This window comes from Apostichopus japonicus, chromosome 15 (assembly GCF_037975245.1).
Source record: "Apostichopus japonicus isolate 1M-3 chromosome 15, ASM3797524v1, whole genome shotgun sequence".
Lineage (NCBI taxonomy): Eukaryota > Metazoa > Echinodermata > Holothuroidea > Aspidochirotida > Stichopodidae > Apostichopus > Apostichopus japonicus.
The window spans coordinates 21,078,423-21,097,544 of record NC_092575.1 but is presented as its reverse complement, the minus strand read 5'-3'; the positions used below and the strand labels follow the sequence as shown (position 1 = coordinate 21,097,544).

General features: G+C 38.4%; 1 protein-coding gene across 3 annotated transcripts; it reads right to left on the bottom strand.

Moving 5' to 3' along the window:
* Nucleotides 1–1,110: 1,110 nt before the first annotated feature.
* Nucleotides 1,111–18,944, bottom strand: LOC139981149 (synaptic vesicular amine transporter-like). 3 transcript variants are annotated; one of them, XM_071993342.1, is made up of 15 exons: nt 18,841–18,944; nt 13,343–13,562; nt 12,344–12,770; nt 11,476–11,534; nt 10,781–10,864; nt 9,388–9,483; nt 9,041–9,130; nt 8,461–8,571; nt 7,698–7,793; nt 6,874–6,952; nt 6,392–6,443; nt 6,048–6,111; nt 5,228–5,347; nt 4,858–4,903; nt 1,111–4,303 (listed from the first exon to the last, which is right to left on the bottom strand). In XM_071993342.1, the coding sequence occupies exons 1-15, from the start codon at nt 18,841–18,843 to the stop codon at nt 4,144–4,146; spliced, it is 1,707 nt and encodes a 568-aa protein (XP_071849443.1). In that variant the 5' UTR covers nt 18,844–18,944; the 3' UTR covers nt 1,111–4,143. The 3 variants fall into 3 exon arrangements, with proteins under 3 accessions (XP_071849443.1, XP_071849444.1, XP_071849442.1); XM_071993343.1 differs by lacking the exon at nt 18,841–18,944 and adding an exon at nt 17,819–18,037; XM_071993341.1 differs by lacking the exon at nt 18,841–18,944 and adding an exon at nt 14,152–14,320.
* Between the last annotated feature and the right edge of the window lie 178 nt (nt 18,945–19,122).

Genomic DNA, 19,122 nt, shown 5'->3' with positions numbered 1-19,122 from the left:
TTATATTTTGAAATTCGAAGTTTCATCTCGAACTTGTTTATCACAAAACTATGCCGTTTAATTGTCAAAATTCTTACGTTTTACCTAAAAATGACTACAATTAGACAGTGTGAGATATTATCATCAAATTGCGCCGTTTAATATCGAAATGTCCACATTTAAAAATAAAGTAAAGTATGCCGTCGACCACCAAAACGTAAGGTATGTCACAGAGACCTATTATGACATTATTATTGATCCTATATTTTCCCGGGCTCCTAGGATCGAAACATCGGGCGCCCAATTTTCCTGGGGTACCGGTACTGCACCTCCCCCCCCTTCCACCCACCCCTCTCTTCAGACATGCTTGTATAGACCCTTCACGACCTCTATGTTCTTATCTCAACGTCCACCGTAAGTTTCACTTGTGACCACTGTTTGTATATGATATGGATACTTTCATTTTACCAATTAAAGGTAGTCAGTATAGGCCCCAAATTATAATACGCTAGAATTGCTAGAATTTTCCAAAAATACTTTACTGCCAGTCATTACTCTCCAAATTGTTCTCAGACACATTTAAGGAATACACAAGATGACTGAATGTCGCAGTGAGGACAATTTTCTCGAAGGTTGTAATAAAAACATTTTAAGAATTTTGACCAAAGGTGACCATATTTGAATATCTAGCATATTTGGGGCCAATACAGCATACCTTTTAAAAATCAATTTGTCTTCGTGTTTATGTGACTTTTGTGAGTTTGTCAGTCTACCTCGATATGATGGAGGTCCTTATAGGATCGAAACGTGACGCGTTCGGACTTTTCTTTTATATAAGTATACAAAGAACCACAAGAACATAGAGTTTCCGGATGGCTTAATAACCTATAGCCGAATCATTTTATTCACATTTAACTAAAAGCACAAATATAACGTGAAAAATAGTACGTGCTAAGGGTAACCTAGCTGCAACATGGTAAGCACTATATAAAACGAGGTATATTTGTTCGATATATAAACTTCGAAATAAAATAAGTTATCATTGCATAACAACGGGAGATTCCAACAAGATGATTGCGTTCAGTTAAAGAACCTCTCCTCTTTCATTCTTTTCTTCTTTCATTGTTTATAATTACAGTCAATTCCATGTTTTGACAGTACATGGCTCTTTCAACACACGTAAAAGCCATGTTGAAGCTGTATTTGTTGTGCATATACATTCAATTTAATCTACAATGAAACGAAGCAACACGAAAAAAAAAACAGATATAGTGAAAACGGAAGATCAGGTAGATCTACTTGGACGGTCCGTTGCAGCTCTCAACAAAAGTTCTCGCAATGAGACCATATATGCATCGAAGAAGCTGATAAACTTCGTACAGCAAGTGTGGATATGTACCATATTCTAACGGATGCAGTTGTGCAGGAGTAATACACGTCCGCTGTGCGGGCAAAGAAGCTGACGGAGCAAGGCTTTTACTACCAAGACCCAGATTAAGCGTTTCGTGCATCCACTGGCATTAGGCCTGCGAAAATTCCTCGACACCAGTGGCGGACTGGCATTTGGGCAATGCCCGGTGGGCCGGTGGGCCGGTGGGCTGGGGAGCCTGGTAGAAATTACAGCCCATTTTCACAGTATTTATAATAGAATACAGACGGGCTGTGTAGAAATATATTTTGTAACTGTGGGAATCAGCTCATGAAATCACCTTTTTAGTTAGTCTGTAAGTTCGTATCAAAAGAACGTGCTATTAGCAACCCATCCGTGCTAATGGATTTTATTTAGGTTTTTTTTTCAAATTTTTTCAAGCATGTTGTCACAAAATGCTTGAAAAACTAAATAAAATCCAGACTAAAACATATATTTTTGTTTACGTTTTTATCTTTCCTCAGTTTATCACGTGTAGCTTCTGGAAAATTATTTTTGTGTCATTTTTAAAGGATTATTGTAACCTACAAATTTGAGAAATATAGCACCATTTTGCATCTTTACTTCAAAAAACTTTCAATGGGGAGGGGATTTCCCCTTAGACCCCTCCCCAGGACGGCGATCACTATGTAAGCAGCATATCAATGAATAATGGGCCGGTGTAGGTGAAAAATGCCCGGGCCGGTATTAAGACCCAGTCCGCCCCTGCTCGACACTATCTACGGCAGGGTTGTCCAACCTACGGCCCGCGGGCCACAGTCCGGCCCGCCGCAGGGTTGCGTCCGGCCCGCCAGAGATGCTCTACGGTGCGAAATTTTAGTGAGCAGATTTATTGATAACAATTTGAAGCTATACAATCAATCATTCGAACCTTGTGGGTCCACAAAACTGCATACAGGTCAGTTTGTGTGATACTCTCTAAGCGGAGGAGGAGGGGGGGGGGCGGCTGGACTTCATTCAACTGTTTTATCAGGAAGGAAAATAAATCAGTGCGCTCCGCGCGCAGTGCTCACATTTTGTTGCCTTGGGCTTCGGGCAAAAAATCGAGTGTAGGGTTCATGCGGCCCCCTCCATCATCATAATCATTCCATGTGGCCCTCCTCTGCAAAAGGTTGGACAACCCTGATCTACGGGGAGCGCCACCATGGGTTCGTGCGTATATCGCACGAATATTGTTTGACTAGAATACCTCCTAGATGCCGGAAATGACACTTCCCATGCCTTGCACAATTGCAGATACAGATTTACATGGATAAATGAAAGTTTCATGGCACTTTATAACAGGCTAATAGAACCAACCAATAAATTGTTATGTAAGTTATGGGAATAAAGCCTATAGCAGTGACATACGGTCCATTACTTATAATAGTTAAATGAAGCAAGGAAACATATTATTTTGTATACTCCAGTTTACACACTCTGCGGCATTGCCGTAGCCCCCATTTTCTTCGTAGGCCCTATAGGCACAGTGCCTACTGGAAATTTGGGTAATTCGGGCCTGTAACCATTAGACTCACAAAACATGTATAATTGCCTTCATTTGCCCTAAACTATCGTTGTGTAAATGTTCGCATATGCATTAATCAATTTCTATACATAAATACTGACAAATGACCCTTCCATTCTGTCTTTCGTATCAAATTTATGTGTAGTCTCTTTATATTTTTTTTTTTAGTACAAACACCTCACACATCGTTACTAGAAAATACAAGAAAAGTTGCAGGAATGTGTAAACAATGTTGGGATGTGGTTGAGGAGAAACAAACTTATGTTAAATCATGTTAAAACGGAACTTATTATTTTTTCACCTAAAACCCAATTGAAAGACGATGTAACTCCGCACATTACAGTTGGGACCAATACCATTTATCCTGCATCTATTGTTAAGAATTTAGGAGTTTACTTTGACTCTCATCTTACCATGGAGACCCAAGTTAATCATATTATCAAGTCTTGCTATTTCCATATTCGTAATATAGGTAGAATAAGAGATTTCATTACAACTGATGCATGTAAAATACTGGTTCAATCCCTCGTTACCTCTTGCTTCGATTATTGCAATTCTTTACTATTTGGTATTTCACAGTCTCTAACAAACCGCCTACAACGCACACAAAATTGTGCAGCTCGCCTTATATCTAGAACTCCTCGTCGCAACCATGTATCTCCTGTACTGTATGAACTACATTGGTTACCTGTACGTTTTAGATCAAAATTTAAGATTCTTTTACTTACCTTTAAGGCTCTTAATCACCTGACCCCTAGTTACATCACCAATGAGACCATACCTTATATTCCGCCTAGATCCTTACGCTCAATGAATAAAAATTTACTTAGTGTGCCTTCTACCCGTTCATCAACATATGAATTTTAACGTTTTGATTATACTGCTGCCACAGTATGGAATAACTTACCCCAGGACATATGCAATATTAATATAGACTTAACGCAATTCAAGAAATTACTTAAAACACTGTTTTTCAGAGCTGCCAACACAGATTAATGTACTTAATTTTTACTTGCTGTACATACTTATTTTAGGTGTTATTATTGTATTTTAGTCATAATTTTTCTATTTATGTTTTAACATTTCTATGTTTCTATAAAATCTTAACTTTTATATCCTTTTTAACTTTTTTTACTTTTAACAAATTTTTCTTTTGCTGTAAAGCGCTTTAGAGCAATTTTTTAATTGAATAAGGCGCTATATAAATCTCGTGTAATAATAATAATAACTAGCCATCCACCGGATTTGACTCAGGAAGAAGTTTCTGCGCTTCGTCATGGCTATCTTTATCCAGCTCTGGTTCATCACAGCTAGTGTTCTCCCCTATTCTCAAGATGAGGCTCGCCAAAGCGAATGGTACAACCATGCATCCAAGGCCAGTAATCAGCCTGTAGAGAATATATGACGTAATAAGAACCATCATGATCAACATCATCACCATCATCATCATCATCATCATCATCATCATCATCATCATCATCATCATCATCATCATCATCATCATCATCATCATCATCATCATCACCACCACCATCGTCATCATCATCATCAACAAACAACATCATCAACAAACTTACATTTAAAGCTAATTATGGACCTAAGTTACGGTCTAACTCTGTCTCTGGATACACCATTTGTCGTCTAAACCGTTCATGTTAATTAGGCGAAAGACCCTCCATCGTGGGATTCGGCTTCAATGACCTATTGACCACACCATGGACGTCCTTTATAAAAAAAAAAAAAACCTTGCTTCGCCTGTGACCCTTCCATGCATAGGAATTATGACCAAATCTAAACTATTCGGGGAGTTAAGAATTCCCCTCCCTCCAACCTTCCCCTCAGCCCCTTCACCCCTCCACCCCAACCTCACCCTTTGATATCTGAAGTACGGTATCCATTTTTTGGGAGTAAAAAATTGGTCATATCTGTAACCGTGACTTACCATTGAAATCCGATTAAGTTAATCAATATACCCATTATAGACGGACCTGGAACGAAAACAATGTCACGGTGATAAACTAATATAGAAATGAACAAATTAATATAGCTAGAATCAAGGAATAATAGATACATATAGAATCACGTTGTTGTTATGGCGCAATTCCAATTGATTAAGAAACATGCCGGTTATCAATAAAAAGCCGGGGAAAAGCGTTTTCTTGGGTCCAGCCTGGCTTTCAACGCTCTGCCAATACTAAAAAATATCTTCTTCACTCTAAACTTCATTTTCATATACAGGGTTTAACGTCTTTCAAGTAGCAGTTTCAGATTAAAATCGGAGAAGATAATGATTACTTTATTATACTGCTCACCTAAGGCAAAACCAAAGCTGAAAGCGACGCCACATATAACAATGCTGGCGGCATACATCCCAGCATGTCTTTCGTGTCCAAATTTGCATATCAAGGCTGACAAAGTACTGTCTAAGGTTCCTTGAAAAAATGAACACAAAGAAAATGTAAAAGAGGGCTGGTTATGGTAAATTTTAAATGCTTTAACATGTAAAGATATACAAAACAGGCTATAGTCCTATATACACAACTTACAAACATCATTCCAAAAATGACAATATAGCTTATGACGGAGGCGGTCTCAAAATAGCGGAAATGAATGATCTCACATTACTGATATGGCACAAACAAGCACCAGTGACACAGCAAGGAGCACCAAGGCAACGGTTCACCTATGCAACCCCCCCCCCCCCCCCAAAGGAGAGTCCACATTTACCCAAGCCCAACCATTGTTTGGGCTGTGGTGATCAATTTTGAATATCGAGAACCTCTAGGCGCCTGGATATGGCACACTTAGGCCTATAATTCTGCATGGGGCCCGGCGACCGGCTCTTACGAATGGGTGGTTATTGTTTCGGTCCTCGTCACTGGGCCCCATTCGACCCCTTTCGGGCGAGGGCCCCGGGAGGTCAAACCGGACTAGTTACTCGACTGTATTCCCCATATCACATTCTGGAACATTTTGAAAGTACTCGAACATGAAGAGTAACATATTAAAAATAGCATACAGACAGAATGCAATATATAGACTAATATCAGATTGTAGTCACTGGTCGGTATACTCAGCAACACTTCTGTAGTCACTCTGTCGTCGTCAGCATTATATGATATGTTAACCTACCGAATCCTGCACCGAGAAGAATCATCGGTAGGATAAGTACCTCTGGTGATCGACAAAGCGGAATCTGTAGAAAATTTAAAAGATCACCTTTGAGTCAAAGAGTGACCAGCGGAGTCCAAAATGGACAGGCTTAATGAAAGACCAGTCCTATAATGGCACCTGTCAACACAGTAAATTACAATTCTAGTTTTTATTTTATTTCATGAGCTTTAAGTTGTTTTCATAGTCATAAAATTCTCGATAGTTACAATATACAAAGTGCAACTGTCCAATGTGATTCGTACGTGACATACTGTATGTGCGTGTATGCTTTGATATTTCTACTAAAACGAAAATCAACTGACCGCAACGAGTGCCGATCCGATGGAGAGAAACCCAGCTAAAACCATCAACCACCTGCAGGATGAGGCAAAACATGAGAAGGAATTTTACCGAAAATAGTCAACCTGATCGAAATAGATGAACATAGGTGTATGATGAAATCATTGAACACAATTGGAGGGTAGGTTGGTGGTCATGTTGATGTAGGGGGAGGGGACGTTGTTGGTGGAGGAGGAGGAGGAGGAGGAATAAGCTACAGTACCTTGTTAGCCAATTTGATCAATCGGTGTGATTTAAAGTAGCTTAAATTCTTTGTCAATACATCGACACCATCATGGAGTCAAATTCATTGGGGGGGGGGGGGGGGATAGGGGGATCGACATAAAAATCAGCCAAGCATTACACAATTTGCTGAGTTTCTATTGAAATATTGCTGACCGGGAGGAGGGGAAAGATATATACATAGCCTAGACTACCGATTTGAAACCGCATTTCATTAACTTACCTCGGTATTGTTGTTCCAGCAAATCCAGCGATTATACCGAAAGGAACCGCTACACCGGCCATCGGTAGATAGATGATACCTGTGGTAAGTGGAATTGAATTTGAATTTGTCACTAATTTAACAATGAAAAAGCCACCAAAAGAAGAATTAGGAAATTTCAAGCCTTTGAAATTTGTGTATTTCAGTTGTCCGATATATGTTCAGTTGGTATGTTCAAATATGTTCAGTTATCTGATGATCGCCGTGCAGCCGTGAAACTCGAGTAACAACATGCTGTAAGTATATATATATATATATATATATATATATATATATATATATATATATATATATATATATATATATATATATATATATATATATATATATATATATATATATATATATATATATATATATATATATATATATATATATATATATACATATATATATCTATATCTATATATATAGATAATTAAAGATATTATTTGCTGCATAGGAAATCTGTTTCCAGTAAAATTCAATAGTGATCTATGTCAACATAAGCCATCTTTTAGTCTTAAGTTTTTCAGCTATTTTACTAAAGGTGAAATTCATTCTGGGATGTGGATGACTCAATAGATTGGAGTCTGCTATTTTTAAAACCCGAATGAAAAGACGGTTTATGTTAAAGCAAAATGTTTAAGTTTCTATACTTGAAATAAATATGCTAATTTACTTCATGGACGTCGGCCCTGTTATGAAACGAGCAGGATTATATTCAGTTTTTTTTATATATTTTGGCATATAAAGTCATACTATGACGTTATGCTACTATGATGCCAGACTCTTCCACTACTGACCCTGTAACCAGGCGGGCGATGACATCACAGTGATCATCCAATGGGGAAGCGATGATTCAATTATGGATACACTACAACCCGCGAAAATAAATCCAACTGAAAAGTAAATACAATTATGATGTCATACATCTAAAGAGAGATGGTAAAATATAATCATAGTATTTAAACATTAATAAGCTCATGTGTCTCTATAAACTCTTCTAAAAGTGAGCATAACGACACTTTAACCAATTAAATAACAACTTTCCCGCCTTTTACTTGTATGGGGGCAAACCTTTACCAAATGTGGAACGTTGGTAATTAATATTTTGTAAATTAATAAAATATTTGCCCAACTTCTTTTAGAGTGTATTTTGACAGATTCATGACATCTGTGTGCAGATATAGCTATGTAGATATCAGGGATCAATTATCAGTATATCACATTCAACAAAACAATATTAAAATAATATTTGAAAAAAAAAAGCATCCGTGACTTTATACGTGTTCATAATAGCTATGTATGCATCAGTGATCATTTATATCATATTAAAACAGACTATCAATTCAGGATCAATTATCTGACATCAAACAAACCACTGTTTTGAAACATTCATGACTTACGTGTACATATAGCTATGTATGGATCAAGGATCAATTATATGACATCAAACAAACCACCAATATGAAACATTCGTAGCTTTCGTGTAAATAACGCTATATGTATGGATCAAGGATCTATTCTAACACTGCAAACCACTGTTTTAGAACATTCATGACTTACGTGTACATATAGCTATGTATGGATCAAGGATCAATTCTATCACATCAAAGGGACTACTATTTTGAATGGATTCGTCCAAAGAATTCTCGGTCAGTAACAGAAGCGAAACTCCTGCAAATAAAGGAAACAATTGACATGAAGTAAGGCGTCATCAATATTGTGTTATAGGGGCGTGTGAATATATATGTATATATATATATATATATATATATATATATATATACATATATAAATATATATATATATGTGTGTGTGTGTGCGTGTGTGTGTGTATGTATATGTATATGTATATGTATATAATTGTCAAACTGAGAGTCCCATGCTTTACATACACTGACAGGGACTGACGTTTCGATTTTAGCAGGGTCTTCTTCAAAGAATCCTGCTAGGATGAAAACAACCTGACTCTCAAAATGTTTCACATTTATCTAAACAGGTTATTTGCGGTATATTAAAAGCATTACTTCATTTCATAGTCCCCCCCCCCCTTTCCTCTCGTCACTGCCCCTGTCCCTAAACGTTAATCGCAACACATAAATGCTGTATTGCGTTTAGCATCTTTAAAATAAATTTAACTTACCAAGGAAAAGAACATAGACCGAGGCCATGATGGTGTACGGTGCAAAATTGCCTAAGAGATAGAAGACTAATCCACCAAAGGGTGGACCAACTATAAAAATAATAATAATAATGATTAATTAATAAATAATAAATAATAATAATAATATTATTATTAATGATAATAATAATAGTAATCACAGGAACAATAGTACATAAATGACATTTTAACTTCCATATGTGTGTTTATGCATATAATATCTTACAAATGTCTTCATTTAACAGTATTTGATTCGTCATACTCAAGACTAAATGAAAAAAAAGGACATAAATGGAAATAATTGCAGAAAATTAATGAAAAATACGAACCGACTGATCCGAGTGCCATAAAACTGATCATCGTTCCAATAGCTATTCCTCTCTGCTTATCATCTTCTCTAAAGGCATAATTTGTTAGTCCACCCACTAAATTGAATAAACAATAGGAAATGTTATGCCTTGACCTACTTAAACATATAGCCCCCACCCCCCTCCCTCCCCTCTCAGCTATTCGATTTTCTCTTACCATTTGACCCGAATAATATCGAAATTCACATCATGAACCAAAAATATCACTTTCTCCCAGTTGGTGATGATATATTTCTTATGCTATAAACTGATGTGAATTTTGTTTATTAAATGTGAAAAAAAGTACGTTGCTAATATACGAAGGGGGGATCCAAGCAGGGGGTGACAAGGATGCGGACCCACTCATTTTTGGCAAGTAAAATTCTGCGAACTTAAGTTTGCTTTGAATCAAGATGCATATAGTGGAAAAAAACTCAGAGCGCTTCGCACGGCATGCACTGCTAATATAGTAGTAATTTGGTATCTCAGTTTCGTAGCCAGACTGGGCACGGGGTCGCCCCCCCCCCACATCTCTTGCAGACAACTGCGCTTCTTCCCCATTTGTTCTACCACCGTGTGTACACAAATCCTCACAAGTTACAGGACATAAACATTTTATTCCTCCTACAACTTGTTGGATCCCTCCCAACTCAGAATTCATGGACCAGGGCAGCTACAAATCCTGGTAATTCTTACACATTACGCCCAAAATAGAGCGAAAATTTTGTGTATTGGATCTAATTCTGCGTGGAGCCTAGTCTTGGTCAAGACGTTCTCTCTATTTATATATATATATATATATATATATATATATATATATATATATATATTGATATATATATATTGATATATATATATTGATATATATATATTGATATATATTGATATATTGATATAAATATATATTGATATATATATATATTGATATATATATATATATATATATATATATATATATATGTATATGTATATGTATATATATATATATATATATATATATATATATGTGTATATATATATATATATATATATATATGTATGTGCCATCATGACCGTTTAGATTTGAGTTAAAAGAGCTCAATGTTTATCATAGTGCTCCCCATCCCCAATAGGTGTGATAAATCGATATGCCGAGTACGGTACATATATGCTCACACGATACCCGCATTTATTACTCGTCTCCCCCACCCCCTCCTTCTTCCCTTTCCTGGTAATTTCGAGCTTAAGTCTATGACTTAATAGAAACCAGCAATAAAATAAGGAAGTATAGATTCTATGTCACCTGTGTGATTCTCATGCAGATGAACTGATTTATATAACACCGTGTGCGGGTTGTACCATACACTATATACGTATAGTAATAATATATACTCACTTCCTACCGTCAAAAGAGTTGCAGAAATGCCATGAATTAAACGCGCGGTCAGGATATACGGAAACAGAGAAGATAGGGCATAAACTGAAAAGAAACCAATGAAGAAGTAATGGGTAGTTTGTGAGTACAGGTAATTATTGTCGGAGATGTTATCTGGAGAGATAGAGGTTACGGTATACGTTAGGGGAACGCCAAACTACCCCCATTCGCCCCTTCCATGATTCGATTTTTCAAGGTGTAAGAACGCGGGCCATATTCCCCATTTGGAGGCACTCACACATGAGTGAATTTCGGTCGAGATTTTCGGTCGAGATCTTTTTGCTTTCTCCCGCAAAATGTGGTCCACTGTTATGCAATAGAGAGCATAGGTTTTATCATGTACTGCATGCAGTATAAGTTACCTCAAATTGTGCCAAGAACTGCACCCACAAATAGTAATTGTTTTAAGTAACGTACGTAATAGAAGTGTTTGTACTTTAATGGTCTTTTCCCTTAAGCTTGTCTCTCCCTCTCCTTGTACTTCAGTTTCTAACCTCCTTCGTGACGTCACGACCTACGACAAGTTTGAAGTACACAGTTTCAGGGGAAACAAATATGTTGAAATAAGTAGAGGCCATATATTGATATCAAATTATATATAGTTTATTAATTATAATTTTGTTAAGTTTCTTCAAATTAAGTGGCGGCAGATTTACCTGTACAAGATATAGCCCCAGTTGTAACTGCCACGTGATAAACTGGAAGAAAGCCAGTGCTATAAGCATAAAAAGAATTATGAACATGAATGATGTGTAAATAATTAATGGATGCCTCGATTCATTCGGCGATCGAGCAAGACAGCACGATGTAAACACATAACAGTATTGAGACGTTAGGACTAGAAGACTTAAGACGTAAAGACGTCAAGACAGCATGACGTCAAGACAGCATGACGTCAAGACAGCATGATGTCATGACGTCAAAACATTAAGCCACCAAGACACAAGAGTAATATTTTTATATACACCAACATTGCACCACTTCCTATTTCTAATATGTTTAACAAACTCCAACGCAATTGCTATCCTTCCTGTGGCAGTAGAGTAGTATGGTGTTATGAGACTGATAAATCTATAGTACGACCCCTGAGAGGCTCCAAACATACTACCGCTAGTTCCGCTCCCATCCGTTCCATCCTCACACACCCATCCCACCAGCCCTAATCTATCTCCTACCTGTTCTCTCAAATAATGTTGTTCTGGCTAACTTCTCTCTAGGCCCCTAACCCCCACTTCGGCACACTATCCCACTTTCTGTCATTTCCTTCCGCTTCCTCCACCACTTCTACTTTCTCCCACTTCCTCCACCCTCTCACATTTCCCACTGTCTCTCACCCCTCCCACCCCTCCCATCGCTCCTCCCTGACTGCTCTTTTCCAAGTATTGAAGTTCTTACTGTCCTCAATTCCTCCCTCCCACCCCACATCCCTCCAAGCCCCCTCCCATTCCTTCACCTTCCACCCATTCACCTTCCACCCCTGCCCCTACCTAGTCTCTTTCAAATGCTGCTAGTGTTTTCACTTACTACTTTGGTAAGACCGCCAACAGTGGGCTGAGCAGGATCCGCATCAGAAACTTGGACGAGAGAATGACGCCAACCTTGACGTTAATTTCTTTCTCGCAATCCTCCCATTCTCGACATATATCTGCTGTTAGTGGTATCTCGAAACATTCCAAGGTCTGATTGGTCCGTCTGGATAGATTATGCAGTGACGTCATACATACGTCATCATCGAAAGCGGCTGTCCAACAGACTTGGTTTGTTCCATCGATCATGAAGGCGATCTTCCATCTGTCGTGTTCCGTATCTACCGTACAAAGCGTTTGTAAATCCATACTGAGTTCCTCAGAACAAACATGGTCATCTCGATACTGGGTCTCCGCCATGTTGTAGTGCATGTGGGCTAACTCAGACTGACATTTTCCAAGAAATAAGTTTGGAAGTATAGGTACTATAAGAAAAAGAGAGAAAATTACACAAGCATTGTTAGACATACGCAGAGAAGAAAAAAAAATGATGGGGCGAGCAAAGTTTGAGTTTTCGATAACAGATTAACAGTCCAAAGAATTCATCGGCTAGCATTAGCTTGTTAACCGGTTAATCGTTAGTATCAGAGGGGAGCTGCCGTTAGAGTAGCAGCTGCATGGTATCAGGTATCTCTCTGTGAATTGCTTTGATCAATAGACCTTTAACGGTTGCAGATATTTTTGTAACGAGAGAAATCAGTTTTCAGTTATTACAAGAAGTTAGTTTTAGCGTAAACCCCCTTGTTACCTCTCCTGTGGACGCCAATGGAGATGATATACAAACTGACGTATACTTGTTACCTACCACAAACGTATACCCGGTTTTTTATAAGTAACCCTATCTAACCGTAATGGTCCACCCCCGCCCCATGGTGGGGCCCGATGACGTAATGGTCACAGGGGCCCAATCTGGCGCTCGACGCGGCCTCTGTCAAGCAATGACTTACATAAAGACAAGGTCATACATTGAAATATGTTATTCGTAAAGCTTTCTTACCTGGTATAGTCATAAGCGTCTCGTCGATAAAACCGATGATACACGATAAAACCAAAATGGTGATTTTTGTATTTTGACACCGCGATAAGTAACGCCTCGTTAACTCAATCGGCAACCAATGAGACATATCGCGGTTTGGAGCACTTTCAGATCTACATGTCGTCCCTTCACTACCGTAGCTGGTTAGAATTTCATTCTTCAGCATATGGGAGTGCTCTGTCTGCAAATAAATACAAAGTGGGGAAAAGGCATAATCATCACGTGACTCGTAAGAGTGAGTCACCTGACGAATTGTTCCTGCCAACATCAAAGCATATTTACCTCAAAGTGTCACTTTTTAATGCCATGGAGCGGGCGTATAGCAATAGTCGCGTCCAGGAGTTTCATTGAACCAGGTCCCCTCAAAGTATAACATCTAGGTGATCCAAAGGTTTGTTCCGAAAATACGATAGCCAACAGACCACTACTGCTATTCGTGTGTTCCCTTTGCAATAATAATTGAATGACCTACCAGCATGCCTTTACTCTTAACGAATTGACACATTTACTTGCCCAATTCAATACCAAATCTACTCTTACAATTTTATCTTTGTAGCAAGTGCAGCAGGTTAGATGAAGGACGGGTTTCAAGGGGGCCCAGCGCTCACATTTGGACCGGAGCCACTGAAAGTCTAGTTACGCCTGCCATTGTTCAATATCTGTGAATGTATTGGAGACTCATGCATGCACAATCTCCAGGGAAAGTGCCTTTGAAACCTTTTAGCAATGTTGAAATTTTGAGTGGTTTAAAGAAGTGCTTTTTAACTTACGGTCTGAAATATGTCAACTAATTTGATGCTGATGTCACCCATTGAAAACCTCAACACTCTCTGCAGTGCTTTCCACCTGGGAATCCATTTATGAATAATGGCGTCGACGGACAGTTATTGCCTTTATATGTTTTAATCATAAAAATTTGTTTGTATGTACGATCTTTCAAATCAGGTGACGATATGCACTGCTCAGCTTTCTGCAAATCAAACAGCTGTAGAAAAGAAATATACGGGTATATTTTTCCCAAGGACTTTCTGGCCAAAGGAGTGTCTAAATATAATGGTACACACTCTCCCTTCGTATATTACATTAGCAAGCTGGTCAATCGAACGGAAATTGTCGATAAAGAGAAAGAATACGATGGCCACGAAACAGGAACAAATGGATGGGTACATGCAACAACTACAAACGGTGCCGATGGGTTACGACGGTTCGTAACGTATTGCAGTATGACAGCATGCTCTCTCCATAGAGGATACATAATTATGCAAGTAACCTAGAATTACTTTGCTAGAAGGTTCAGGGAAAAATCGTTGCTTGGAGCGAAGCGCCAGGTAGAATAAAAATCTATACCAAAACCTATAGATTGAGCAATGTACACGATAGACATGTAGGGTCAGTGGCGTAGGAAGGTACTTTTGAGTGGGGGGGGGGGGCTGAAGACTTATGGCCGGCTTGGGAGAGGGGTCTAAGGGGAGGGGGTGTCCCCCTCCCCCTTTGGATTTTTTTGCATTTCCAGGTAGCCTCAGATGCAATTTGGTGCAATATAGCACACCTCAACACCGACTCCATTTTGTAAACTTAAGTTTGTATTTTCACCTGGCCTTAGACGCAATTTGGTGCTCCAAATGAGATTTTTTTTCTTATTTGGAAATGAAAAAGGAGTTTTCTGACTTGCGAAGCGGGGGGGGGGGGGGGCGGAATGATACTTCCGACCCTCCACATTTTTCACTGGGGGACTGGCGCCCCCCAGCCACCCGGTTCCTACGCCCTTGTGTATAGGGTAAACTCAATTCCTTAGGCATTGATCATGGCGCTGCCTACCCGATTAGTGCAAGATTGTGGTCCGTATCGAAATCGTTCACAGAAGAACTCTTAACTAACTGTTTTGCAATTGATTGCTGCTTCGTTTGTCATCTTAGCATAAGTCAATGTTAAGCGACGGTGTGCTAAACCAGTATAAAACTGATGCCATTACGAAATGTCAAAGTTGGGTCACGAATTTATTAAGTGTAAACTAATTCTCGTGCCATGCATGGGATTGATAAAATAAGTAGAGATACATGTTCGTATGGAATGGGGAGGAGGGGGCAGGAAAATAATAAAAATAATAATAGTCGGGTAACCGTCCAAAAAAACAACCGGTTAACCGGTTTACGGGTAAAGAATTAATCGATTAACAGTCAAACTTGAGTCGGTTAATTATGCCATGTCGAGGGTGTGACGGTTTCATTAGATGAATTTTACCGGTCAATCATTCTGTAACACAGTGATAAGTTCTTTTCTTACTACTTTGACCCCTACGGGTGGTGGTTGAAGGGGGGGGGTGCTGAGGGCAATAACCCCCCTTGACCGCCCTCAACACACTGCGGACGCATATATGGAGATGTAGTAGTCTACTTGAGTCTAAATCATCTATGAAATCGTAATTGCATCGTACTGGTAAACTCGCAAATATTTTAATTCATTTTAACTTGGTTGGTATCTTACCCCATGTCTCTTTGACCAGGTTATGAATGAAACGCATTTTAAAGTCTCGGCTTCACCTTAGATCTTATATATAGTATATAGTGGGCCATACGGGAAAGAATTGCTAATTTAATGTCCTTACAAATTAAAATTATTAATGTATTAATTCTAATTAATACCGGCATTAATTCTCAGCCAATCACCATGAAGCTTCATACGCAGGAATTGAATACAAATATTACCGGCATTAAATAGAATTACAACCGGCATTAAATAGAATTAATACCGGCATTAAATACTACCATCTTTGTTTAGTTGGCACTGCAACTTTATAGTTGCGCTATATTGTAATATGCAATGTTATTGACAAGCTTCCTTACGTGTTTCCAGCTCTCAGTTGCGCCAGGTGTGAAACTTCCCCCGATAGTTCATCCATCTTGATATTCATTCAGGAGTCATCCAAACTTTGCATAGCGCAATGCTCTTCAATGCATTGCGAACTGGTAAAACATCGGATTGGCATTGCATGGGAGTCAACATTTGTCAATAACCCGAATGTATGTTTTGCTTCTCGACGAAAATCATGCGGAAATTGTTCTTTCATTTTTCTGTCATGCGTGCCATTGCGTTGTACTTTGCTAGTTTGCTTCCTACAGCAGAAATAACAATGCGCTGCTTTCACGCTACAGCAAGAGGGATTAACACTAGCGCAAGGCATGGTAAAAGCTTCAAAATTCGCTAATGTGATTGGTCTATTAAATGCCGGTATTAATTATTTCTCAGCAAATCGCCATGCAGCTTCATAATACGGTATTAAACAGAACTAATACCGGTAAAATTTTTAATACGTACGGACAATAAATCAGCAATTTTGTCCCGTATGGCCTACCATACACGTGGGATCTCATTCGCCTCTTTTCGCCCCATTACGTTTGTTAGTGTTCCTTGCTCTTCGGCGGAGGACTTCGATTCCATAAGATTTCTAGTTTAACTTTCTTAGTATACACAATGAATTTCCTTTCCCACTGTATTTTCTATTCTCTGTAATTTATTACCTATACTCAGTAAAATTCCTAATTCATACTAGGGGTTTATTTTTTCCTGTCAATATAGTGGTGTTATCACTTTTATGTTTAAATATCTCTTCCGCTGTTGTTTGATTGCATAAAAATTGAAATAAATCGAATTGAATATTTTGTCAAGTATCTCTATTATTACACGTATAGAAATTCTGAATTGAAAAAAATGATATAAAATAAAGATATTATAGAATTATAACATATGTGAAAAGTGTTTTATCTATTAAATAAACTATGTACCATGATCTACATTATGAAATAAAGACATACTGGAATTTCTTAATTGATCAAGATACATAAAAAAATCCATGGAACTTTTTATGTTACATGAGGATAAATATTCATAGAGGAAAATATTTCTCAAAGGGTCAAATGTTTTGTTCAGCTTGGATTCGAACTCATGACTCAGACTTGGAAAAGATACACTGCCAGGAATTGAACCTTATCCCAGAAATGGTTTAATGTCTGGGACTCTATATGAACATCTTGTCCCGGGCTAGCTTGGGACTCCAACTTGGAAGTGGGCTCAACTGTACTCGAATGCAATCATAATTATTACCCGTAGACACTGGATAATATTCCCCCCAACAACAAAAAAATCATGAACTTAAAGTTCTTATATTTATATGTCACAATAGTTGACAAAATAAAACGTTACAGACAATGCTAGACTAAAGCCAAAAGTAACATTTGCAAAATGAATGCAAAACAATGGATTAATTCATTCTACCACCCGTCTCTACCTCTATCACTTACTCCCATTCAGCCCCCACCCCCCCCCCCCCGCCCTCTTCCCAAACCTCTATCATTTAGGTCTCAGGATAGCTAAGTATTATGCTGGCAATGTATGCCGAGATATAGCCAACATTGAAAAAAAAAACTTTCGATCACCTACCTTTTCTAATCCATGCAGGCACTATAAATATCTCACAATCTGACAGTCACAAGTTATGGCAATATGCATGCTGAAACAAGTTTATATAAATAGTCATTCATATTTCGCCTAGCCTTTCTATTCACATGTATAACAAGCTTGCTTTTCATAGTTTAGACTCCATTGTAAAAACCGATAAATCTAACAAGAGCACCAACACGTTTCAAGGTGTCAAACTCACAAGGTATTGACCACACGCCGTCCGAAATATAACGAGCCCATTCGCGAAACCTATTTTACAACTGGATGAAGTATATATGCAACCACGATAATAAATGATAATTGCGTGACGCAAATTATATAACTGCAGCAAAGACAAACATGTAAACATAACTACTACGGGAACAGTTGTGCCGTTTCCAGTGGGGAGGGGGGGGGGTAGTGGGGAGTGCAGGGGAGAGTACCCTCTTCCTACAGAAATTTTGCGGGGAGGGCAAAAAAATATTGAACGCACGTCAAGTCGTATACTTCGGCATTGATTGAAAGTTGTACTACACAAAATGTAGTCAAAATGATGGAAGTGGTAACACAATTTTGCATTTGAAATCCCCTTACCGAAACAAACCTTTCTCAAGTGGGAGGGAAACTCCCATACCAGACCCTTCAAAATTCATTCCCCCTCCCCCACCCCGCGTCAAATAAAACTTCCAAATCGAGACAGAAAGTAGAGCGAGGGGAAGGGGAAACCTGGTGGACTTTAACCCCCAGAAAAATCTATAGGCGGGGAACAACTGGCAGACGGAATATTACAAAGTACAATATTATAAGTTACAATACTTAAACATATAATATAGATATGTGGTACAACATGTACGCCTAAAGTCGAAATTTCACACACATATCCCATTAAAAAAAAAACCAATATAGGACGGAGACAAAACTGAAGTAAATATTTTACAAAATTTGTTACAAAAACCAACGAAAAAAACCCACCACAAAAATAATGAAAAAAATCAATAGCATTCATAACAAAAAAGCGTTACCATTTTCCTTTACATGCCAGCCTGATGAAAACGAGAGCTTGTTCGATAAACCAAACACCATTCAACAGGTACAATCATATTATGTGTAGTGTTTGTTGTAATATTCCAAACGTGTAAGGGTACGTTAAAAGCGCTGCAATTACTTAAATTCCAGGGAATGAAAATACTCTACGGATACTTCAAAGAGTCGTATTTGTGCTTGATATTTAATTGACTACACAGAACAATAATAATTATTACTGATGAGTGGGGGAGGCGGTGGGGGAGGGAGGGAGGGGGGTA